General features: G+C 52.6%; 1 protein-coding gene and 1 long non-coding RNA gene across 4 annotated transcripts in view; both read right to left on the reverse strand.

Moving 5' to 3' along the window:
* LOC122366973 overlaps positions 1 to 8,372 on the reverse strand; it is a 38,847-nt gene extending 30,475 nt beyond the window's left edge. Inside the window, exon 1 of the long non-coding RNA XR_006253976.1 lies at positions 7,825 to 8,372. This is a non-coding gene — a long non-coding RNA (uncharacterized LOC122366973). The remainder of the gene's footprint in view (positions 1 to 7,824) is intronic.
* A 1,300-nt stretch (positions 8,373 to 9,672) lies between these two features.
* Positions 9,673 to 25,121, reverse strand: LOC122366974 (zinc finger and BTB domain-containing protein 17-like). Of its 3 annotated transcripts, none has more exons than XM_043339693.1 (10): positions 25,011 to 25,121; positions 16,275 to 16,828; positions 15,938 to 16,031; positions 13,891 to 14,661; positions 13,402 to 13,559; positions 12,992 to 13,142; positions 12,175 to 12,537; positions 11,674 to 11,955; positions 11,073 to 11,278; positions 9,673 to 10,311 (listed from the first exon to the last, which is right to left on the reverse strand). In XM_043339693.1, the coding sequence occupies exons 2-10, from the start codon at positions 16,760 to 16,762 to the stop codon at positions 10,059 to 10,061; spliced, it is 2,766 nt and encodes a 921-aa protein (XP_043195628.1). In that variant the 5' UTR covers positions 16,763 to 16,828; positions 25,011 to 25,121; the 3' UTR covers positions 9,673 to 10,058. The 3 variants fall into 3 exon arrangements, with proteins under 3 accessions (XP_043195628.1, XP_043195627.1, XP_043195626.1); XM_043339692.1 differs by having other exon boundaries at positions 24,897 to 25,116; XM_043339691.1 differs by lacking the exon at positions 25,011 to 25,121 and adding an exon at positions 23,439 to 23,523.
* Positions 25,122 to 25,181: the final 60 nt, after the last annotated feature.

Below are 25,181 nucleotides of genomic sequence, written 5' to 3' on the forward strand. Positions count from 1 at the left end.
CATCTCCGACAACGGCCAACGTTCTCTTCCTGCCCCGAGGCCATCTCTACGCTTCATACGACCACTGGACTCTTCACATCCCCATCGAAACCAGGACATCATGGACGTTTGTATTGAAGCTGGAGCATCATGTGACGCTCTTTAAAAGTAAAGTCAGTAGTATATTTGCAGAGCACCGCCAACAATTACGAAGTGACCAGGCAATTCAGCTTTTTGCTAAGTTTAACCAGAGCGTAAAAGTTATTGACATTGTAATAGATGTTTGGTCAAATGTACTTGTTGATCTTTCGGAAACTAATGTTTCACTCCCCGAAGCAGTGAACTTCATTCCCCCACTTCAGGACAAAAGTGTCCATTTGTCTAACTTGAGGAAACATATTCAGCAGATTCGAGTACGAAATGCTCAGCATAATAAAACTGTCGTTATCCCCGCCATCTCGGTCACAACGTGTATTGTGGTTGCGTTAGTGCTATTAACTGTTCTATACGTCCGATGTCATGTGTTTAAACCCATTATGATCCGACCCCAGAAAGTATCCGCTCAAAATCCTGCCCCTGACAGTGTTATTGTTGAAGAAACGTCAAGTGTAGCTCCAAATATCAAGCCCCGGGAAAAACTCACGGACCCAAGTCCCTCGTGCTTACAATGGTTAAAACCGTCTCCGACCCTCGCTTCTCAGAAATCCGCAGATGCCTGATGCAAATATTTTCCAGAGGAGTTCTTTCTCCGCAGCAGAGGTACCAGTAGCGGCGCTCCCACACTCGGTCGAGCCGCCGCCGGTGCTAGTCAGCGCCACTGAGATCGGGCCGCCCCGCATCGGACACCCCACGTCCGGGCGCCCCGATAAAACTACGCTGACGCGTGGTCTGGTCAGCCCGACACCGGACGGACGACCCACAACAAGACGCGAGACGTGAGAACGTCAATGTGTCAACATCTGACACATCATCTGGCGACAGCGTGTCGACACCTGACACACGATCTGGTGTCAATGGACAATGGACTGACAAACACGTGTCAGACTGCAGCGTCAAAGGTGACCTAAACGCTCTGAACTCTCTGAACTCTCTGAACTGATGTGCCCGCAGCGGAATCTTACCAGTGATTGCGAAGCGAGAACCGAATCGATGAGCACGAGTGAGACTGTAGACTATGTTTCGTAAGCGGACAATGAAGAAGACTCTATAGACTTATAGCTACGAGGACTACAACGAAAAAGAACGGGAAATTGTGTGTTGAGGTGCTGTGTATATTGTTGTGTTAGGTGTTGTTTGTGTTGTGTCGTGTGTTGTGTACGTTATATCATGCATCATATTAGGAGTATCCCAAGCCGAAAATTTTGGTCAAAATTTCAGCTTTGAGGACCTCGCGTTGTGTTGTAACGAAATTCGTTCCTACCCCGTCCTCCACCTCCCTCTGTACCTACTTACTGCCCAGCCCCCTCGCCCACTTACAATATCCTTATATGGTCCTCACTCCTCACCTGCGACGCCTGTCCTCGCCCGCTTCTGATTGGTGCTATGATATGACGTACATCTATATGTATGACGTGTGTGTATGACGTTTGAAGATAGCGGCCGACGCCGAACGCCGAGCAGGAGCTGTGAAAGAGTGATTCGAAAGCCAACCGCCATAGCGGCCTGACGTATCGTTATTCAAAGTCTCGGCCGACTGTTTATTACTTTTGTATTCTATCGTCAAATTTGCAATACATACTTCAAGAAAAGAAAAACCGTGTTGGTTATACGGCTCGAACAAGAGGTCCGCAAAACAGACTATCACAGAAGAAGAAATTGTTTATTTACTTATTACATTTGTTACAAAGGGGAGTGCGCACAATTGCGTAATTATTTATACTCACCTACAATAGGTAGAGACGACTCTTTGTTACACTGCTGGCAGGCGCACAGGGTCTCTTTAGAAGGTAGCATGTGAATAGGGATAAATATTACGTTTCTTTTAAAGATAACCTTATGTTCAATGATTCCGAAAAGCAAAAGGTTCCAAAATTACTAACAAAATGAATAGGTATATTTCGGACACGTAATATTATTGGGATAGTTAAATATTACTTTAACGGCGGCGGGCCAAGATATCATGCCTGACCCTGGCCTGACCTGAATAACCAAAGTCACGTGCGAAATAAGACATTCAAAGAAAGAGTGACGAATAGCGTCTCGGCCCGTCTCGGCCTCGAAAAGGAGTCGTTGCAGTTTCGCAGTCCTAAAATGTCCCGAGAATCGATCGGTTCCTTCAAATGACAAGTGGAAGGACAACGGTGCAGCTTCCGTCTGCAATCTGCCCTGCATTCTCATTTCCGGCGGTGTCGTTCGTCGAGGATAGTTGCCATAGAGACAGTCGAGGGGATGGAGAGCGAGCGAGCTGCTGCAGTTCTATATTTGGCCTTGCCGATAAAGCGAACTGGGTTCGGCGGTCCACACACTGCTCAGTTTTCAGCACATAGTTGCACAGAGCTCGGTGTGGGGTGGTGACCGGCTCATGTTTCCGTGACATGCCGTCTGCAAACTGCACAGGTTGGATTTTATCGTCTATAAACAAATAACGATGAGCTGGTTAGGAAAAAGGCCCTGGGTGAGGGTGCACTCGGCCCATGAGGCGACACAAGTTACGATGAGACCAATTAACCCGCGAGTTGCTGGGGGGGGGCAATTTTTCGCCGGGCCATAGCATAACAACGGCGCGCCGCAGGCGCGCCAAATTTTGGGTACCTGTAGGGAATTGATTGAAGTGTATTGTGCCGAAGTTTCAAAAAAATCGGTCGAACATTTTTTGAGATATCGAGGTTTTAGTGACGTCATGATTTCTGACTTTTCGACCAAAAACGGCATATGTTAAAAAAATCATATAAAATCACAGAATAGACATACAGACATGCCGTAAACGCCATTAGACTGCCAATACCATGAACAATCAAATGACTATCTTCGATTATTGATTATCGTTCCGCATTTTCCAAAATCTTGAACTGAATCTTGGCAATTTCTCGTGACTACCTCACGACCATGATACATGCATTTCTTAAATTGAACTTTTTGAGCCAAACACGTACACATATGATAAAATGAATGTCACCATCGTATTCTACGCCCCAAATTACCCATAAAACATGTGTCACAGGCTGCGAATATCAGTTTTGATTTTCGGGGGTATGTGCCTACCCGGTTGACCTGACCTTGACCCTGACCTATGCTTGACTGACCCCTACATGGAGCTGGCACTCTGGTAGGCCTTATATGATGGATTGTGCACCGTTTTGACAGAGTTTATGACGAGAGGCGCCCGTTGCGAAGTCCTGAAGTCCATGCTACTGAAAGCCCGATTTCAGGTGTTTGACCTGACCTTGACCCGACCTGTGACCTCAAAATTCAACTTTGAAGTACTCATCTGAAGCGTCTCGTCGCGTTCTTTCGTTTTCCGCCTCGTGCGTTTCGCTGCGCCTATTGGTTCTCGAGTTATCGGCTGGGGGCGTTTAACGCCCCCCCCCCCCCAGCAAACGGTGGGTGGCGAAATACCCCAGCAACTGCCGGGTTAAGATTAGATAACAGGAATTAACATGAGCATGGGTGATAGCCGTATCATTTACTTCCGTGGCTGTTGAGACTGGGAAAGTCACATCACTGGCTGGCCATTCATTTGCTCGCACAATTTTCTGCTCCGGTCTATGAGAACCACTGTCGACATCAGGGGCGGTCGCAGACTTGGAGTTTGGGGGGGGGGGGCAACTTGGCAAAGGGGCCCCTGCGCTGACCCGGGGGGCCCGGTGCTAGCTTAAAGGGGCCCACGGGCGTAGTGCACGGGTGCAGAAATCCAGGCCATGGCCGGTGAAGCGGGGGGGGGGGGGGGGTAGGGAGCGGCACCCGAGCGGAGGCTCAATGCGAGCTTTGAGGGTGTACCATGTCGAAAAGGTACCGATAAGTGCATTTTGAAGCATTGATATTGTCAATAATTCACGCAACTGTGAATGGATTACCGCAAAAGTAAAGGCTGCTTAGGCGGCTAACTTTGCCATTTTCTAAGATCATCGTGCTAAAACTTTTGACAGTGGGTCATCGGTATCTGTTCACTGTTCAATCACATGTGTTCCGTTTCATCTTTTTTTTTTTTACTTGGGCACAAATGTAAGTTTTGAAGATCATAACAGTAGCAAATGCTTCGAAAGATGGATAGTGGGCAAAATATCCTAAATTTGTCGTGCTGCATGGAAAGTAGTGTTGCTGAGAACAGGGGGTTTTGTTCCAGATTGTTGTGGATGCAGAATACATTGTCTGCACTCACTGCAGAATTATTGTTGGTGCAACTGCGCCCACTGCACCCATGGTTCCTACACTTATGGGCCCATCGATAGCGCTTCGGCGATACCTATCGCCTAGAGGCTGCAATGGGGCCCTTAGAGTACGGTGTCAGACCCCCCAGAGGCAGGCGTTGGACCCAAGGGTCAGCGAAGGGCCTCAAAGGCCCAGGTAGGGCCCTAGAGGCTGATGTGAGCCTTCAGAGGCAAGTGCATGACCCCCGAAGGTAAGGCATGAGACCCCCAGAGAACATAACAGGGCCATCATTGGCCGGTGTAGAGACCTCATAGGCCAGTTTGGGGCCCCTCAGAGGCTAGTGTGGTGCCTCAGGTGTCGGTATGAGGCACTTAAAGACCGTAATGGGTCTTCAGAAGCCGGCATCGATCCTTCAGAAGCCAGTACGGGGCCCTCAGAGGCACATAAGGGTCAGTTTGGGTCCCAGAGACAGAAATGGGACCATCAGAGGCCGATGTGGGACTTTTAAAGGCTGGTTTGGGCCCTTAGGGGCCAGCACAGGGCCTGCAAAGGGCAGTTTGAGACCATCAGAGACCGAATTGGGCACTCAGAGGCCAATGTGGGCCCTTACAGGCCAGCATGGAGCCCACAGAAGTTAGCGTGGGGGCCCTAAAAGACCGACATGAGCCGGCGTTGGACCCAGAGGCCAGTAGAGGGCCCTCAAAGGCCAAGATGGGCTCTCAGAGGCCGATGCGGGCCCTTAGAGGCCGGCATCGGGTCTTCAGAAGCTCGTGCGGGGCCCTCAGAGGCTAAGGTGGGTCCTTACAGGCCAGCACGGGCCCTCAGAGGTCAGTGTGGGGCCCTAGAAGACCGGCATAGGCCGGCGTTGGACCCCAGACAGAAGGCCCTCATAGGCCACGATGGGCCCTCAGAAGCCGATGCTGACCCTTAGAGGCCGGCATCGGGTCTTCAGAATTCAGTGCGGGGGAGGGCCCTCAGAGGCTAATGTGGGCCCTTACAGGCCAGCATGGGGCCCTCAGAGGTCAGAATGGGACCCTAAAAGACTAGCATTGGCCGGCGTTGGACCCCAGAGGCCAGTAGAGGGCCCTCGAAGGTCAAGATGGGCCCTCAGAGGCCGATGCGGGCCCTTAGAGGCCGGCATCGGGTCTTCAGAATTCAGTGCGGGGCCCATAGAGACTAATGTGTGTCCTTACAGGCCAGCATGGGGCCCTCAGAGGTCAGTGTGGGGCCCTAAGAGACCGGCATGGGCCGGCATTGGACCCCATAGGCCAGCGGAGGGCCCTCAAAGGCCAAGGTGGGCCCTCAAAGGCCAAGATGGGCCCTCAGACGCCGATGCGGGTCGGCCGGCATTGGGTCTTCAGAATCCAGTGCGGGGGCCCTCAGAGGCTAATGTGGGTCCTTACAGGCCAGCATGGGCCCTTAGAGGTCAGTTTGGGGCCCTAAAAGGCCGGCATGGGCCGGCATTGGAACCCAGAAACCAGCGGAGGGCCCTCAAAGGCCAAGATGGGCCCCCAGAGGCCGATGCGGGCTCTTAGAGGCCGACATCGGGTCTTCAGAATCCAGCGCAGGGCCCTCAGAGACAATTATTAAAGGCTGGTCTTGGGACTCGAGAGACAGAAATGAGGCCACCAGATGCCGGTGTGAGACGCTCAGACGCCGGTTGGGCCCCTAAGGCCGGTTTAGGGGCCCTCAAAGGCCAGTGGAGGGCCCTCAGAGGTCAATGTGGGTCCTCAGCGGTCAATGTGGACGCATGACCGCCACTGAAGGGCCCTCAGAGGTCCGTGTAGGACCCTCAAAGACTGGTATGAGAGCTGTTAATAGCTGGCGTGGGTTTCTCGAGCCTCGTGACAATCGAATACGGGCCAGGGCCCCATACGGCCATGGGGGCCCATCGGTTGTTTGGGGGGGGGGGCCAAATGATATGATGGCCCCCCCTGATTTGCCTTTGGGGGGGGGCCATGGCCCTGATGGCCCCCCCCCCCCTGCGACCGCCACTGGTCGACATACACGTGAACGCTGCACGTCCGGGTAGCGTTTCACCGTTTGGCAACATGCCGACACACACCCTCAGCTATGACGGTGCCACGATGAAAGCCTGTCAGCGCAGCGGCGGGTGGCTTATCAGATCAGGGAAGCCGCTTTATGCAGCATGCAGCTCTGTAACTGGACCAATGCCTACCGCTGCGTTGCACAGCGCCAGGGCGGGCTGACCGGGGGGGGGGGGGGAGAGAGGTGACGGGGCGGCGGATTTCCCCAGGCGTAGGAGTTGCCACGAAGGACACCGGACCGGCCCGAGCAAACGTCACCGGAATTCCGGCACTCATGAGAGGAGTGGCACGCGACCCTGACCTCACCTGAGCAGGACCTGACCTGTGACCTTAACCCGACCCGGTCAGGATGGGAGGAAGATCCGGGGTCTGGGCCGGACCTGCCGGCGCGCAGGGTTGCGCAGCTGCTGCCAGAAGCGGCGCGGCCGCACACAAGGTCGGAATACAAACGAGGAGCGGTTGGCCAATCGACTCGGGGTGCCCAGCGCTCGCCCGGGTGTCGGTAAGGTGGCTCTGCAGGACGGCTATGCATGCGGCTATGTCTGGAGAGGGCGGTGCACCAGTGACACCATCGCTGCAATGTCGTGGAGATATTCCGCGGCCCACGTCCGTCCGAAGCTGCACCGGCCAGCCCAGCGTCGTTCATAGAACAGCTGCCGGCGCGGGCCCTTACGAAACCGACCGTGACGCGCGCCACAGACGTGGGCCCGTCCCGCCCGGCCCACTGACTCATAACTCCGGGCCCGGTTCAGGGAGAGGAGAGGTGGAGCGAGGTGAGCCGAGGTGAGATGAGGTGAGAGGTGACAAGGGATGAGGTGAGAGGTGAGATGAAGCAAGGCGAGGTAAGTCGAGGTGTTAGAGGGAGGCGAAGCATGGGGTGATATAATTTTTCAGCCACCTCCAAAAGACCGACTCTTCCCAACTGAGTCACGACCGAGTCAGTGGCCAGAGCCCGAGTCACGAGCGGGTCAGTGACCGAGCGACTCGACTCACCCCGACTCGAGTCTGATCGCACAGCTAACGACCGACGAGTAACGGTCCACCGACCGGGGCACGCGACGCGACGCGCCTCACATAGTCACCGGCGCCTCTGACAGCGCGAACAAACAGCGGAAACACGGCGGGCACTAAAGTGGGCGCAGGCCGCAGCGGGAAACGTCCTGGAGACGGCAGGGACGGGGCTTGGCAAAACGGTGCTCTCGAAAGGCAACTTGCAGGTAGCGTTACACAGGTAAAGACTAAAAAGATATACCTACCTATTTGACCTACAGACAACCGATAGCGAGCCGGTCTGTCTAATCCAGTTGCATCCAAGCCTATGTTCGTGTCAGGTTGCGAGGTAGCGCTAGTCCGCTGCCCCGGTTGAGCCCCATTCCAATCCAGACTACCGCCGCCGCGGCCGGCAGACAGCGGCGGCTGCGGCGGCGGCGGGACTGGTGCCGCCTCCGGGCGGCGAGCGGCCGGTCCGTCCCGGTCCGGTCCAACTCACCTGTGCACACCCCCTGACTGCTGCACTCGAGTCCCTCCTGGCACGGCCGGTCCGAGTCATCGCACGCGCCGCCCTTCTGCACGGCACACACAGAGCAGCAGGCACAATCCCGGCGCGCCTCCAGCCGCGCGTCGGCGCCGCACTCTGCCGCCGTGGCGTTCCTGGCGCAGCACTCACAGGCGCGCGCCGCGGCCGGTAACAAGGCGCAGAGCGCCACAGCGGTCACGTACCAGCGCATGGTGCCGCCGCCGACTGACGGAGGCCGCCGCGCGCACTCCCAGGTGGCTCACTGGCCGGCGCTGTGTAGCACTTCGCGTGACGTCACTCAGAGGTCAACACTCATACCCGACTCGCGGCCGCGTCCGCAAACACTGCCCACACTCCGCGCGGCGACCCCCTCACCCCGGGGAGACTCGAACGACTGACCAGGCACCTAGCACTAGTTGACCACCGTGCCGGCAGGCGGCAGCACTCACCGGCCGAATGAAAGTGAAAACGCCGGAGAGCCGGCTCCGGCGACTGGTCAAGACGGCGGCGGCTCACCTGGCGGCGATACGGTCGAATCTCCCGCGTCTCACTGTGTAAAAATAGCCCCTGTCGATGGGGTTTCCACCTGATGAGAGGGGCAGGTGTTTCGGAATGCGAGTAACAAGTGACTCACGTGCTGGATGGGGTCCGGAGGGAAGGGGTCGGTCCCTCCCGGACGCTCTCCTGTGCCCGCATATTTTGGCTACCCGCTCTTTCCGGTAGAGTGGACAGAGGAGAGGAGCCGACTGGGACAGGGGGGAGTTGGAAAGGAAGGCGGGTACGGTAGGGACGGGGATATAGCTCTCCTGGTCAAGAAACGGGGTGAGGCACGGGAACGAGGGCAAGGTCTTATGTAATTTACAAGAGGGCTTCTTTGGGAGGGTCGAGCCCAGTGTGATTTTATCATCTCATATTCGATACAGATGCACCGATAATCCGATGCAAACCCACAGGGACGGCCTCTAAAGTGGGGGTGTTCCTTTAGGATTGTGTCGGTAGTCCTTTACGCTCCCGCTCATCAGCCTTTATCGTCATTCACTGAGCGTCGACCACCTGGCACCTACTCCGTCGCCCCACCGAAAATAGCAACTATCGGCCATGAGCTGACTCATCTCCCTAAAAATGTAATGCTCAATGCTGACAAAAAGCCTCGCTCAATCAACATCTCCCAGCAGCGCGTCTCTATTCTCTCACAAACAGCACGCAGCAGTAGGCCCAGCCTCAATCAAACCTCTCGATAAACAACCCATCGCGAGCGTGCTAGAGACTCCAAACGTCTAAATCGTGACCCATTCTTTTCACGGACGGCACGTTATGCGTTCTCCCTAGCCCTCGTCACGTCTCCAAACTACCCGTGGGTCACGGATGATCCACTGAGCCAAACCCCACGCGTGCCTCTGCCCGGTGTACCGGCCTCCTCCCCGAAACAAGCCGTGCGTCTTTCGACAACGTGGCCGTGCCAGGCGCACACACTTGATATGAACATCGCGAAGGGAAGATGAGAGCCTAAACAGACGTGCTGATCACAATGGAAGGTACCGAGGATGTTGAGGCAAACAAAGGGCGCATGGAGCAGCGCCGATGACTGGAGAAGTGACGGGAAACACTAAACACGGTAAGTGTTTGATATGTTGTTAAACTGATTGTGTGCGCTCGTGATTGGTATTGTGCAGCGAGCGAGGTGAACAGCGAGTGGCACCACTGCTTTCAGCTTGCGTAAAACAATGACGGCGAAAATGAGGTGGTCATCGGCGCACATATTACGTGGGTCCGACCCATGATGTGACAATATGGCATCAGCCATCAATATCTCCGTTAAACTTAGTCGGAGTGACACAGCTTTATTGGTCTGACATCACCGCTGTTACAATTCAGCTCATGTCATACCAGCCTGAGGCACAGCTCATCTCGGTTTACACATAAACGCTTCTCGAAACAAAAACAATGCAAACAATGCATTCAAATGACACACGGTGAAAAATGTACAATGATGAACAAATCATGAGCGGTTGCTGACATGGCACCACGTAAGATCAGGTGCAAGGCAGGGCCGGGAGTGCCTCACCGTTTGACAATCGTAAGGCTATCCTCAGAGGGCACTAAGGCCGGTTGTCCTAGCCTCCCTCCGGTTAGAAAGACGGCACTAAGCATCCATCCCTTCAGGGGAAAAAAACACCCCAGACTGAACGCTTTTGTAACGTCCCTTTTCAGTAGAAAAGCACCTCGGCAGTGGAGACCTCCGTTTCCGTGATAGCCACAGGCGGCGAGGTCAGTTCGGACTTCCCGAACGGCCAGACGATACCATGCACCATCTTCATGTGCGTCTTGAGCACCACCTTCTGGGCATAAGCGGCGTCGCACAGCTCGCACTCGAAGGGCTTTTCGCCCGTGTGCAGCCGCATGTGGGTGCGCAGCGCCCATCCCGAGCTCAGCTCCTTGGCACACACCTTGCAGCGCAGCCTGCCGGGACACGCGGGAGGCCGGGTTAGGGTTACACGGGTCAGGGCAAAGCTCGCAGTACAAAATGCATATGCTATTTCCTATGAAAACCCTCAGTTCCATCGTTTCCATCCTCAGGACAGTCAAATCCTTCTACTGCACACATTAAACCCCTGTTCCACGCTAGACGGTCACGACGGTCACCTTTATCCCATATGGTGTTTAGTATCAGGCTGCTCCACCCCAGGAGCAGGCCTGTGACCGGGCGCAGTGGCCGTTAACGGGACTGGGTGGCCTATCCACTGGAGGGGCTCAGCCCCGATGGGCCACCACGGTGCCCGCCCAGACCAATGTCTCCCCCTAATTCCTAGCATTCTTCCGGCTCTGAAATGCTCTTGTTATACCAATAGAGCCTACCCCCCCCCCCCCACACACACACATAAAAGGAAACCATACCATCTCCCACGTCCGTCACTCAATACATGCGGTAAAAAGGCGTTTCATTTGCTGAGATGAGCGAACGTTTTTTTTTGTCTCGCACCTGTTATTTAGTTTTTGCGATCAAAAATAGCATAAAACGGCAAAACAAAGTAATCTTACCAACTCGTATTCGTCCACCGTATCACCGCAGACTGAGACTGGTAAACCCAACGGAACGACGACCTCAACCGGTTAATCATATCCCCCAACCAACAAAGCCCCTACCTAACCACCCCCTCTCCGAGTCCCAAGCAGCAGCCTCACCCAGCCGGAGGCATGCCGCGCTCGTCTCCCAGACTCACTTGTCCATGTTCCTGAGCCTGGCCTGGTGCTTGCGGTAGGTGATCAGCTTGACCGTCTTGTTGCAGCACGGACAGAAGCGGGTCGTGTGCGACGCCTTCGTGTGGTCGTTAAGCCGGTTCACGAACCGGCCACAGACCGGGCACACGCCCGAATCTTCCTTGCCCCGCATGGGTCGTGCTCGCGCCGTGCCGGTCAGCCGACGGCCCTGTGCGCGGGGAGGGCAGTGAGCAGTGGACGGAGCAGGCGGGCGCTGGGTAGACGGTGGTGTCCTCAGATCCACCGCACAGGATGAGACTGACTTCGCTACGATCATTACAGCTACATTAATGACTGCCGCTGTGCAGATCAAAGCCGAACTGAGTCATTAGCTCGATTCATATCACCCCGCCTCGAACCCTCATCCCCTGAGTCTCAGTAATCATCTTGCCCTCTGCAGTCTCCATCCCGCCGCTCCCTGTATCCTGTACCGCCTCAATTAGCCAGCAATGCGGTCGACCTCTCTCCCTCTCGCTCTAACCTCTCTCTCCCTCTCGCTCTAACCCCTCTCTCCCTCTAACTCCCCTCTCTCCATCTCACTCCCTCTCTCCACCCCCTACTCACGCCATCGTGGTCCTCTATGACATGTTTGAGCAGCCGTGAGCCGCGCCCGACGTGTGTATCGCAGGCGGAGCAGTCGCAGCGCCAGGTGAACGTCCGGTGCGCGCGCATCTCCTGGTGTGAGCCGGCCACCAGTCCGCACTGAATGCAGCGCAGACCAGGTGCCAGGTGGGTCATCAGGTGGTCGGCCAGCGCCTCGCCCGGGTTCATGGAGCGCGAACACACCGGACAGAACGCCGAGTCCATGTCGCGGCGGCCCCTGGTTGACGCCTCTTGTGTCACCGTCTGCGGGGAGGCGAGAAAGGTCAGATGGACTGAGAGCTTAACAAGGAATAGATTGAAGGTCAATTAGAATAGAATATCGAAGTTTCTTTCAATTCACTGACGAGCGTCGTCATAACTTCTGGTCATCTGCATCGTTAAATAAAGCAGCAACTGCATATGAAATATCGCCTGATGCACTCCGCAGTCACCCCCGTTATTCAGTCCTTCCTTCTCACTCACCTCCCGGCAGCGACCCTCTGAGAGCCGCAGGTGGGCTGCCAGCGCCGCCGGACCGGCCCACAGCCGCCGGCAGACGGGGCAGGGCAGTGACGGCGGCCGGCCGGCGTCGTGAGTGCACAGCGGCGGCGGGTCGCGCTTGTAGTGGTCCTCCAGTTCAGTGCGGTGGTTGATGAGCTTCACGCCGCACTGGTTACACTGGATCCGCTTGTAGCAGGTGAGGAACGGAGGGAACACGGCCGGGTTGCGCGCCCGGTCGGCCCGGTGACCGGCCATGTGACCGATCACCTCTTCGGTGGAGAAGAACCCGGCGCGACTGCACGGGTGGCAGCGTACAAGCCGGTACCAGCCCTCGGGCACGGGGTCCTGGGGGCAGGCCGAGACAGGTTACCACACGTGACACGGGTGGCAGCGTACCCGCCGGTACCAGCCCTCCGGCACGGGCTCCTGGGGGCAGAGGGAGACGGGTTACCACACGGATGGCAGCGTACCAACCGGTACCAACCCTCGGGCACGGGGTCATGGGGCAACGGGAAAGAGACATTATCACAGAAAGCTCAAAACGGCTTAGATGGACAGATACTTCCTGATATGGGCTTCCAGGATGCCTTCCTGGATATACCTTTCTGGAAGAAAGGTATACCACTGCCCACTTGATGGTGGCGTATGGTGAGAGCATAACAATCCACATATGAATTAGTATGAAACAGAGACCTGCGACATCGGAAGGATTTAGCCCTGGAGCATATACACTTGACTTGAAGCCGACTGCCACAGTAACTTATACCAACCGTTCGCTCTATGTTCCCCCGGCGCTCACCTTATGTGTGACACGCAGATGTGCCAGTGCCAGCCGACTCGAGTTGAAGATGACGTCGCACATCACGCACGAGAGGAAGTGACACTTGGTCTCGAAGTGCCGGCGGATGGCGGCGTAGTCTCGCAGCACCAGCTCCGGACAGCGGGTGCACCTGTATGGCACGCGGGACACAGTGGATCAGACAGCAAAAACGACAGGCAAAAAGTCGGACTGGATAACGCCCTCTAATAGGAATTGGACTGGAATTCACGGAAACAACAGCACACTTCAAATTTTATCATTTACGATTACTTTGGATCTCAAACATGGAGCGACCGGCAGCTAACCTCCTGCTATTCCAGTGAGGGGCGCAGTACGGTACAAGTGTCAAGTGTCCTGTGTCAGTGTCAAGGCTTTCCGCCGGCACCCACCTGATAAAGAGGAAGGAGGAGTCCGGCACGCCGCTGTCGTCCTCGTCCCCGTACGCCAGTGTCATCACGGTCTCATCACGCCACGCCTTCCTCCCAGAGATGCGCATCATCATACCCTCCACGCGCGCGCACAGGTCGTCAGAGGTGGCCGCTGCCGGCTGCGCAAAAGAACGGAGGCGTTTTACTATAGAGGAGCGGTGACCAGTCAGGACATTGGTGAATATGGGGTTAATGGTTACTTTTATGTGAGTTGTGCGAATAATTTATCTATCCAAAGGTCAGAACACCCAGATCTGGATTAAAACTAAATAAACGAATGTCAGCAACGAAAGAAAAAAAAGAAATACTTAAGCATGTGCAGAGCAAAAATAAACAAAATGGTGAGAATTTTTGTAGTGTCAATGCTGCGTCATGTGCAAATCAGTATAAAATTGACCTACTAAATGCATTCCCCCCCCCCCCCACGGGTGACCCGTCCCGGCGCCTCACCGGCCGCGGAATCATCGTGCTCCGCCTTCCGCCCCGCCGCCGTGCAGATCCCCCTTCGTTCTCCCCCGGGGCTCCTCCTTCCTCCGGGCCGGACTGGACCGGCCGTCTCGTCAGCTTCCACTGATGCCGGCTCAGCGCCCGCTGCAGCAGTTTCGCAGCGCTGGGCTGAGCAGAGAATGGCGCACTGGGCTGCGACGTGCCAGAGCTCGGGCTCGGTGAGTTGGGTTCTGTGGTCGCAGGCTGGGGTGTGCTGGACCTTAGGGGGCTTGATATTGATGTGTTGAGGTTTGGTGCGCCTGGCTTTGATAAGCTGCGCTTTGGGGTGCCAGTTTTTGATAAGCTGGTTCTCGGGGTGCCGGATCGTTTGGTGCTGAGCTTCGGGGCGCTGGGCTTGGGTGTGCCAGACTTTGAGATGGTGATCCTTGTAGTATTGATCTTCTGAGTACTGACCTTTGGGATACCGGGTTTCCGGATGCTAGGTTTTGAGGTGCTGAGCTTTCGAGCGCTGGACTTGGGTGTGGTGGACTTTGGGGTTCGGGGTTTTCGAGCAATGCATTTTTTGGTGCCGGTCCGCTTCGTTCGGTCCGGCGACGTGTCACGCCACTCAGGGTCGTTTACGTCATCAAGACCGTCACCAGCGTCAAACGGACCGCCATCGGCGTCATCGAGACCGTCATCGGCGTCATCCGGACCGTCATCGGTGCCGTTGGCGGCCGGCGCGGGATTCGAGAGGACATCTGCCGAGTCCGAGACCCTGGCACTGGCCACAGGCTGGGAAAAACGGAGAAGAGAATCAATAAACCGACAGACATTACAAAACAGTCTTGTACTTTCAATCCAACAATAATTTCATTGGTCGTTACAACGTCTCGATGATGATAATGATTGGAAGTTTACTTTAACCCGCGCACCGACGGGGGGGGGCGGATATCCGCCCCCCCCTGAGGTTTTTCGCGAATAGCGGGAAAACCGCGGCGCGTAGCGCCGCGAAATTTGGTATGACTATAACCTCATCAATTTTACACATGGTGTGCAAGTTTGAACTTCCTACCTTTCAAGGTCAGGTCACCAGGTCACTTTGAATGACCCAACCTCAAGTCACTTTTTTGCAACTTTGTCACCGTGCCAGAGCTACAGTAGATGTCGGAGGCCTTTGAAAGTCGCAGGATATTATTAGGTCATTAGTAGCTACAATTTGTATATCTCGGAATTTTGATATCGGTGACCTAAGGTCAGGTCAATTTCGCGACCTCCCCATTATAAGTCAATGGGGGAAAAATCAACTCCCTGTTTTTACCACTAAAACGGGTCGGAATGGCCCCATATACCATACATGACTTCATATACGATCAACCTTCACTACCTTGAGGTCTGTTTTGCTGTTGGGCAGCTGTGAGGTCATGTGACGTCATCAAAGGTCACCAAAGGTTTTTGGCCAATAACTCCGTACAGGAACAAGATACAGACGCGTGGATGGTCTCATTCTGTTCAGCTCGTCAAGACGCATCGAATGATATACAAGATGACCTCGAGGTCACGTGACCTGAGGTCAACATTTGACCTTGACCTTTCGAGGTCAAAATATATATCATTCGATGCGGATTGACGAGAGGATCACGATGATGCCCTTAGTTTGTTCCTATCTTGACTAATTCGAAAGTTATTCGAGAAAAACTCTCTCCATATCTAGCGCCGCCATTTTGACTTTTTCGACCCCTGTGACGTCATCTTTGACCTGACCTGAAAATGACCTTAGTAAAAATTGTAGATCTTGGCCGTGCGTATCCGATGCCGTTTACCGCTTGTCGCTATCTTGCTTCGTTCTCGAGATCTCAGGGGGGGGCGGTCATCCGCCCCCCCCCGTCGGTGCGAAGTTGGCGCGGACCCCCGTCGGTGCGCGGGTTAAGGCGCCCGGACTGCGGTAATTCATCGGCGCCGATGTTACATCTTCTTTAAGAGATTATATAAACAAATGAAAGTTGATGCCAATAGAATATTTGTGGTTGCTGTCAATCCATGTGAAGCTTCCATAAAACTAATCACTTACCTCATCCTTTATATCGAGTTTCCGCTTCTTGCGACCGGCTTTTGAGGAGTCAAGTTTATCTCCTTCACTTGACTTCTCAGACAACTGGTACGCCCTGCCAAATCACGAAGTCATTAGATGATTGACTCGGGTGAAAAACAACGCCGAACGTCAAAGCTGCACCAAAGATCTTTTTACATCACGCTCAAGAAATGTAATAAATGAATTTACGATCCAGAAATAAAGCATCGGGAACTTTGCAATGTAGCCCGCTTTATTATGCACACTGGAAATTCAGCCTGATCAACTGTGAACTACATATAACGCTTAGATACAAATTAGTTATAACTACACTCACTTGAGCACGTCCATAATGAAGGCGTTGAAGGTCTTCTGTCGGAACTCTGGGTCCTGCAGCAGCGGCAGCCGACAGTCCGGCTTCTTCCACAGGGCGTGCAACACCATGCAGATGTTGGATGCGTCCAGCTGCAGTGACTTCCTGTCTCTCAGCAGCAGCGCCATCCACTCCTTGAGGCCGGTGCCGGAGGCCGTCCGTATCACCTTCTTCAGGCGGTCGCCGCGACTCTCCTTGGCCGGTGGATTGTCTCGGTCCAGTGTCAGCAGGTGGATACTGCGCCCGGAGGCGGGGCGCCGCCGCGCGGGAGGCCACGAGGGCCGCATCCAGCCATCGGCCGCGTACCCGGTGACGGGCAGGCGCGCGCAGCCCAGTGTCCAGCCGGGCCGCGGCCGCACCTCGCCCGGGTACAGACGGTCGGCCGGCCGCGAGCCGGCCGGCCGCGCCTCCCGCGAGCCGAGCAGGTCATCGCACGGAGAGCCGGCGCTCATCGGCGGTCGGCTGGCGTCCCACTGTACTCCTCAGTGTCCGGCGGTGCCCGTCAACAGCCAGTTTCCCTGTAGAGGTGTAGAAATGCGCAGAGAGATAATAACACTGGCGATAATGCGAAAGAGTCAACATAATATGTCACATGAAACTCCTTCCCTTATAAACATTAATTGTCACCTATGCCAAATAATGCAGTTTGCATACTGGATCTCATGACATAAACTGCTGTTATAAATCCCATTTAAACCACATGTAAACAACAAATTGGTTTGCCGTTGGTCACTAAACATATGGCAGGCTCAGGCAGGCATAACTGCTTGCAAGCTTACTGCTTTGTGATTTTTCAGCATGCGGTCAGTTTGCTGGCATTTCTCAGCCCCCTTGGTGAAAACCATGTGAGTGAAGCTAGGGTACTTAAGTTACGTCCATGTATGGCGCTTGTGGACGGTACCGATTTTTAGGCAGATAAATAACCTCAAACCTGTAAGTTTCGCCACGTATAGGTACCTCGCGCTGTAGAAACGCGGTCGTATTTATCCTTTTCCGCATAGCAGCGTATCTATTTTCACTTTTGACGAAAGGTTGTGACTTGTGAGGAATGCCGAAAGTAGCATGGGGACGTTTTGGTGAATGACGAAGGGATATTAACGAATGACAAAGTATTTATCCAAATCTTCAAAGGTTTTGCTGGAGGAAGTCAATCAGTTATGTCGAATAACGAAGGTTATACCAACTGACGAACTGTTGAGTGGGATCAGCGATCATTTTACCCATATGCTGAGGATTTTGCCGAGATGCCTCTCACTGGTGCCGCCTACACGCAGATCAGACGAATGGGTTTTGTCAATTGGCCATCCAGTAACGCGGAAAGGTGTATGTACCAGCTGCCGGACCTGTGGCGTGGTGCAGCCGGCCAGCTGTGCTGCTAGCTCCCCAGCTCTCTTGTGAGCACGCACGGCGCTGCGCACATCCGTCGAGGGCCGAGGTGAGTTCATTCCCCTTCTGCACGGCCTTCTGGGTCTTTTTGGAAAAGTAATGCTGTATTATAGCATTTGATGACAATGGACTAGAAAAATGACAATCATCTGGAGCACTGAATTTCGATCATCATATTGTACGCAAAACTTCGGTGTTTCTCTTCGGACAACTCAGCAGGCGAACGACCTTCCTCTCGAGCGTACCTAATTGCACGCTAAATTACAGGGTATGGGCAGCCGGCAGGACCCTTGGGCCTAGTTATGATCCAACCAGTCATCTCGAGCCCTGTGAAACACTGCTTAAAGACTGTTTGCTGTTTACAGTGCCATTCACCTCACTTGGGTATGGTCCATTTTAGGTACAGCTTTAGCGGTTAGGATCCCGAAGATAAGCCAGCCCAGTCCGCAGTCCGCACCTCAGTCCCAATCATCTGAGGGCTGTCACAGTATATACAGCCTTGAGCCTTGGCTGTCACACGTCAACCAAGGAGGCTCAAGGCTGGGTGGCCTAGGATTTCAGGTCAACATTACGTAGGTACAGTCACCAGCAGTTGCTACCCATCACCCCCGGACGGCGGGGGAGCAAGCTACCACCGCCCCTGCGAGACTAGCGCCGCCATGCGCCAAGAAGTGGAAACACCACGTGACTGAGGCCACGTGAGGGCAGGGTCACGTGATGGAGGGGCGGAGCATAGCAGCTTTTGCACCCGACACTAACTGAAATGCGGCGCTGTGATTGGGCGCCTTAGCATGAATGAAGCCCCGGCGCCAGAATCAGCCGTTCGCCTTATATGGAAAGTGAGCCTTTGCGTTTCACTGTTCTGTATTGGTTTGAGAGCCACGGCACCATACGAATTGTGAGCCCCTTTGAACGGGTCACCGCCCGAGGCACTGAGGCGACGGCTGTGCCGGGCAAAGTCTAGCCTAGTGGGAGAGGTGGGCCAGGGAAAGTGCGATCGAGCAACCACTGGGACGTGGATTGGTATTATCCAACCGCGACAAACGATGTCAGCAGCCTCTTCTCGTGTCATAGACAGTGTCTATGACACGAAAAGCTAGACAGACAACGTGGGCAGTGCCCAATCAAAAGCTACTAAACGATCCAGTTAAGAAGTTGGCGAGGTAGCCAGACCAAATAAAAAGTTTTTAATTCGATTTTGGTTGACAAATGACATACAAGCCCGCTGTGATGGACCACAAAAGGAGCTGAACAGCTCATGCAACTTCTAAAAAGCTCAACGGTTTAAAAATTCAATAGTTAAATGTTAAAATTCAGCCTGCATGTTTAAACTCTGGTCCGGCGCTGGCAGGAAGCTTATACACTTGTGCCACTTGCAATTCCACTACGTTGTAATATAACCAATAGTTCTGTGAGAGCAGCAACTGAAAGCCCCGTTGAGGGGGGGAGGGCGGCGCGAAATGGCCCCCTCTCCTTTTCAGTCGATATCTCCTAAAGTATAGCAAATGTCGCCACCAAACTTTCAAGACCCCTCCGGGCAGCATTTTTACACCTTGTGACCAAATTTTTCCAGAGCTCTTATGAAAGGTTAGTCACAAATGACGTCAGAGGGATGTCATGTTCTGTCATTTTTGACCCAATAAAAGGTTTAGCGGGAAGAGCTGTCACGCTTACAGTTTTGAAGATAACGAAAAATATTCGAAATCAAAAAGATGTAAAATAAACAGCGCTACCAAACTGCTAACTCTTATTTCCAAACAAAAATTGATTTTGACCATCAAAACTATAGAAGTAAATACCCCGAAAATACTAACAACTTTCAAAATTAAAACTGAAATATATGTTATAGAACTATCTGCTCTAGATATGCCAAACTAAAACTCGTTAGCTCCATTTTTAGCAAAGTTGTGGCAAAAAAAAAAACTACTCAAAATTTATTACGTAAAATTTTTCAAATTCAATTTTTAGCCGTCCGACAGAACACACAGAGCAAGCCAAAGACCACCATTGGATTTCCTGTGATGAGCTGCATCGAATAGATACCCTTTTTATGCAAAATATCAACTCTGAAATTTGACCTTCTTTGACCTGACCTTGACCTGACCTCCACCAGAATGTAATCTAAACTGGCCCCAATGGTCGTCTAGCCCACACCATTGAATTCTAAATGTAAAATTGGCCATAAAACATGTATCACACGACCCTAGCATAGTTGGGTTCATATTGTAACCCTTAGTGAACTGACCTCTGTGAACTGACCTGGCATCAATGACCTCTTTAGGCAACATATGTATTAGACAACCAGCGCTCCATCGATGTTTTTCGATTACATGCCTTTTATTTGATGTGTTAACTGACTGTAACGCATTCCTTAGACTAAATCGGTGAAAAATGCGACCTTTGACCTGACTTGTGACGTCATGGGTTGCAACTAGATCAACAAAACCTGGTAGCAAGGTAGTTCCCTGGTGGTGCTATCGAACGTTCTTTGAATGTTCAAAATCGGTCGGTAACTTTCCGAGATCTCAGGTGGAAGGCGAAACGGCTGCACCACCCGATCAGGTGGTAGGGTCCGCCAATAGCCCAAGGGGCGCGGATCATTTATTCACTCATACAGTGTCATTTATTTTGAGAACACCTTTCTCACGCCATGACATGGTCCTCTCGTAATAGAACGAGATGAGGAGAGTGTTTTCACGCCTCCTTATGCACGGCTCTAAGTGCCATTGAGCTATCAACTGTCAGCGGTTTTCGGACAATGAAGTTCTTAGTTCTTACTGAATCCAATTTTATTTCAAACGATTGTCACTGTGCTAGTTTTTTCTTATACGTTTTTGAAAAAGCGCTGTAGAAGTCTTTGATAGACGAAACCGGTCCGCTTATTCTTTTTCTAATTGTTTTTTTTTTTGAATATATTCGTAGACTACTGGCTCTTTACTACAAAATTTGAGAATGTTTGGTATTACTTTGACCCGAACGATGTGCAGCTGAATTTTCCCTGTTAAATGAATATGAACAGCTCGCGAAATTAACTTCAACCTAAACTACCGACAAGCAGAAGAAAATCCGATACAAGCCTACCTCAACCCTCTCACCTTATTCAACCGTTGAAACGTTAAAGGCATTTGTTCAGTCCGAGTCGCTATGTCGACCACCCGCGCCGTGCTGGGGGGGGGGGAGGGGGGCGTTTTACACCCTTCCCCCTCAGGTTTTTCGCGAATATCTTTTTAAAAAAAAACGGCGACGGTCAGGTCACCGTAACGTCAAGTGACCTTACCTCAGAAAAAAAGAATTCGAAAGCTCGCTGTAGCTACACCGACTGAGCGGACTTTAAAACTCTCAGTAATTGCTTAGGGTAATAGTGTGTATAAAATGGATACCTCGGATTTTGTATGTCTGTGACCTAAGGTCACGTCAATTTTGCGACTGCTCCATTACACCGGTCAATGGGAGAAAATTGAAATGCGCCTCTTTTGGACGAATTTCGTTCTACACCCAATCTTACATCGGTCCATAGGTAAACATGACACACTGAATCGGAAAATCGCACCTGTGACCCCTGTGTGTGCCCCTGAGGTCATTTTAGGACATAAAAGGTCTTCAGCAGTTTTTTTACTTTTGACAGAGACGTGCTAGAGCGGTGAAAACACCGTTGATCCGAGGTCAAATTTGAGATCAATCAGAGCGGTGCCCTCTGGGGGCTAAACCGTTGATCTGAGGTCAAATTTGAGGACATGTTGGCGAAGCAGCGTTAAAAGAGCTATTGAATGCGCTTTTCTGCGGCGCTGTAGCTCTATTGGTTCCCGAGTTAGCTGTCGGGTGTTCAAAATCGTTGAAATCAACAAAATTTGACCTTTAATGAATCCTGGTGACCTGACCTTTGCCCTGACCTTAAAATGACCGAGTGTTTTCCTCCTTATTTTTGACGTTCTTTCGAGTGCCGCTTACCGCGTATCGCTACGTAGCCCAGGAGCCGAGTTAGACGGAGGGGCGTGAAACGCCCCCGCCCCCCCAGCACTCGACGGAATGTTCATGCCACCAACACGGCGCGGGTTACCTAATTGTTATGCTATCTAGCTCCTGTTGTAAGCTGTGGGAGTCGTGGACCTGAACTTGAATGAACTGGGCCTAACATTTCCATAGCAAACGTAAAAAAATGTTTAATGGGTTGTGCAAAAAATAGCATCTCTTTTATGGAACATTTGCGAAACCTTCAACATCATCCCCAGACCCCATTAGTGCCGAGCTTCCAACGACGACCAAAAAGCGTCCCCATCCCGTCATAGGCGGCGGAACGGGAAGGGCACCCCGTGCCCCCTTTGATTTTTGCATTTCAACATTAGCCCTATGAGCGTTGCATGAAAATAATAGGACCAAAAGTCGGCAGTGCCCCCCCCCCCCCCACTTGAAGGTGTTCCGCCGCTACTGCATCCAGTCAACGTGGGTTTATCATAAGGATGCTAAGATTTAATTTCCAATCCGAAGCTGTAATGATGAAAAGCAAATTTACGTTTTACATGTGAAACAAGCTGACACAACTAAATATTTCAGCTCTCTCGCTCCCTCTCACTGATTTACCCATTGCCCTCTATCTCATTTTACCCTCTCTGGTTTTCCTTTTCTGTCTCTCTTTTCTCTCCTCCCGTCCTTATCCCTTCCCTCCAGTCTTTCTTAGCTCTCTGTCTCTCTGTCTCTCTGTCTGTCTCTGTCTCTGTCTCTGTCTCTGTCTCTGTCTGTCTGTCCCTCTCTCTCTCTCTCTCGCTCTCTCCCGCCATCTCTCTCTTGCTCTCTCTCTCGCTCTCTCTCTCTCTCGCCATCTCTCTCTCTCTCTCTCTCTCTCTCTCTCTCTCTCTCTCTCTCTCCTCTCTCTCTCTCTCTCTCTCTCTCTCTCTCTCTCTCTCTCTCTCTCTCTCTCTCTCTCTCTCGCTCTCTCTCGCCATCTCTCTCTTGCTCTCTCTCTCGCTCTCTCTCGCCATCTCTCTCTCGCTCTCGCTCTCTCTCTCTCTCGCTCGCTCTCTCTCTTGCTCTCTCTCTCTCCCTCTATCTCTCTCTTTCTCTCTCTCTCTCTCTCTTTCTCTCTCTCCCTCTCTCTTTCTCTCTCTCCCTCTCTCTCCTCTCTTTCTCTGTCTCTCTCTCTCCCTCTCCCTCTCTCTCTTTCCTCACAATATTCTCGACTGTCACAGCGCTGTAGGGCTTGTTTCCAGACAGGTCCAGGCGCTCTCCACTGCGCAGGCCCCAGGCCCAGCCCACACGGCCCAACCGCTCAAACACCCTCCGGCGGATGACCTCTGACCTCGGCAACCTGACCCCAGCCGACCGATCGCGTCCCCCTCCACGCCTCCGCCCCGCTTCCCCCACTACAGCTGCGTAGTAATTGTAGCGTGTGCAAAGGTCACGTGACATTATTTACTTCTGCGTTTTGTTCGGCTGACAAGAGATGGCACTAGTGGTCTGTGGATCAGAGGCGGGGCTAGGTTCTACGACTTCTTGGGGCACACTTTAGGGCAGAAAAGAGTTTTTTTGGCTCTCCATCCCAAAATGCTTCGAATATACAAAAACAAGTTAGATATTCGAAAATCTGAGGACCAAACGGATCATTTGACGTATCTTGCGCGTCTGAGAATTGATCGGTCTTCAAACTACTGAACAAAAACGAGGTGATTAGTAGCAAGTGCTGGTGACTGTACGTACCTGCAGACTAGGGCTTATGATTCGGATGGAGAGTGAAGTGAGTGACATTACCTTAAATGGGGTGTTGTGTGGTCTAACTGGTCTTGCACCAAAATTTGCCAAGCTGGCTGCCTCTGCCTGTACCAAAATTTATTTGTCCATCTGTGTGTCAAAAGATTGGGGCACAGAGTTACGCAACGCTGAACACTGTGTCAAAATGTTGCCGCAATCCGCCTGTTACCTATGTCAGAAACATCAACGGTAACATGGATTTTTTTCCAGTCTGGGCTGAATATAGATATGCGGGTCAAACAATGGGGGAGGGGGGGGGGCTCCCAGGTCAGACTGGAACATCCATACACCACGCCGGACGCCCGTGAAACCCTCTTTGAGATTTCTGCATGATTCCCATCGAAAATTGGGTGCCAATTTGTGCCAAAATTAAGCCACTTTTATAAAAAAGCACATGTGCACACCTAACGATCAAGGCTATATCAACCAGACAGAGCATTTCGGGGCCTGTGGCGCTCTCCTATGTTTGAGCGTTCAAATAAATTTTTATTTCCATGTAAACCAATACCTCAAAACGCTTAGCGCACTGTAGCGTCGTGCCGTGAAATGAGGCCGGACCCGGAAGTTCCGGGACCACAAAAATCGGCGGAGCGGTGTGTTCGAGACTGGCGGGAGCCAGCGGGGGCGGGGTAGCGTCGCAGCACGTGCACATCAGCTTCTTCTCGGCACACGGCGCAGAGCGCCGCGGGGCACCGCTTGTCTGGGCACTGCTGGCACGCCGTGGAGTGGAGGCAGCCAATTCGGTGCAGAGTACTGGAGCGAGCGACCCCAGCGGCCCGCCTTCGTCTGGTGCACCGAAACGGCGTCCTCTCGGTCCTCTCCGGGGTAGAGAGCGGCAGCGTGCTCCCGTGGAGTGGTTCGAATAGTGACTCGGACCAGGTGTCGCGCCATTGATGCGAGGCCGCACAATGAACCTCTCTGGTCAGAGGGCGGGTGTTTGAGGGCAGGGAGGCCACTTGTTTCGCCAGGTCGTCCGCGCTCTCATTCCCCTCGATAACGCAGTGGCCAGTGGGCAGGAACCCACTGCAGTATTACCTAATGACACTCTGCGATGTTCAACAAGGTCTTCCATACCAATACCGATCTCCAATGCTGCTAGGTTGACCAGCGTGCCGACTAAATCAGTGTCCGTCTTTCACCAAAAATTATGCGGACACACACTGAACAACTCAATTAGGTGCATGCAAAGTTACGCTGGACATGCACGAAAATTTTTGGCACAATCCTGCCACTATGCTGGACATATTTGGCATAACGTGTATTTTGTCCAGTCTGAGTCTGGGTCTGGCCCCAGGCAGCAGGCCGCACTCGCACTCGCTACCTGCAGCCAAGTATCTGGACTGAGAAAGACACCTTATCCACCAGACAACACTGAACATGGAGAAAAAAATCGAATTAAAAACAATATTTAAAAAAGAACACAATTAAATACTTATAAATAGGGACAAAAACACCTACCTCAACTTGCTGCAGTGTCCTTGAGCATTTCGCACATAGGCAGACATAGAACCTCGCAAAAAGACCAAAACCGTTCTCCCAAAAATTATGGTTTGATCACAATTCTCTATATACCTTGGTTTTCATCGTTTTTATCTTATTTTGATGTTTGCACCAAAATAATTTGTATTATTTTCTAACAGCCTCAACCGGCGCACCTGCGACGAAACTATTGAACGTTATCGCGTTCGTCATCCCTTTCCCGATAAAGGCCACCCTTTTATCACAAGATAAATAACGAAAGTC

The sequence above is a fragment of the Amphibalanus amphitrite genome, unplaced genomic scaffold (assembly GCF_019059575.1).
Source record: "Amphibalanus amphitrite isolate SeventyFive unplaced genomic scaffold, NRLGWU_Aamphi_draft 000842F_arrow, whole genome shotgun sequence".
NCBI lineage: Eukaryota > Metazoa > Arthropoda > Thecostraca > Balanomorpha > Balanidae > Amphibalanus > Amphibalanus amphitrite.

Coding starts and splice junctions, on each gene's coding strand:
- LOC122366974 (XM_043339693.1), bottom strand. CDS start 16,762: ATGAGCGCCGGCTCTCCGTGCGATGACCTGCTCGGCTCGCGGGAGGCG. Junction 14,662..15,937: donor AACTCGATATAAAGGATGAG/GTAAGTGATTAG, acceptor CGTTTTTCCCAG/CCTGTGGCCAGTGCCAGGGT. Junction 12,538..12,991: donor ATCTGCGTGTCACACATAAG/GTGAGCGCCGGG, acceptor GCCTGCCCCCAG/GACCCCGTGCCCGAGGGCTG.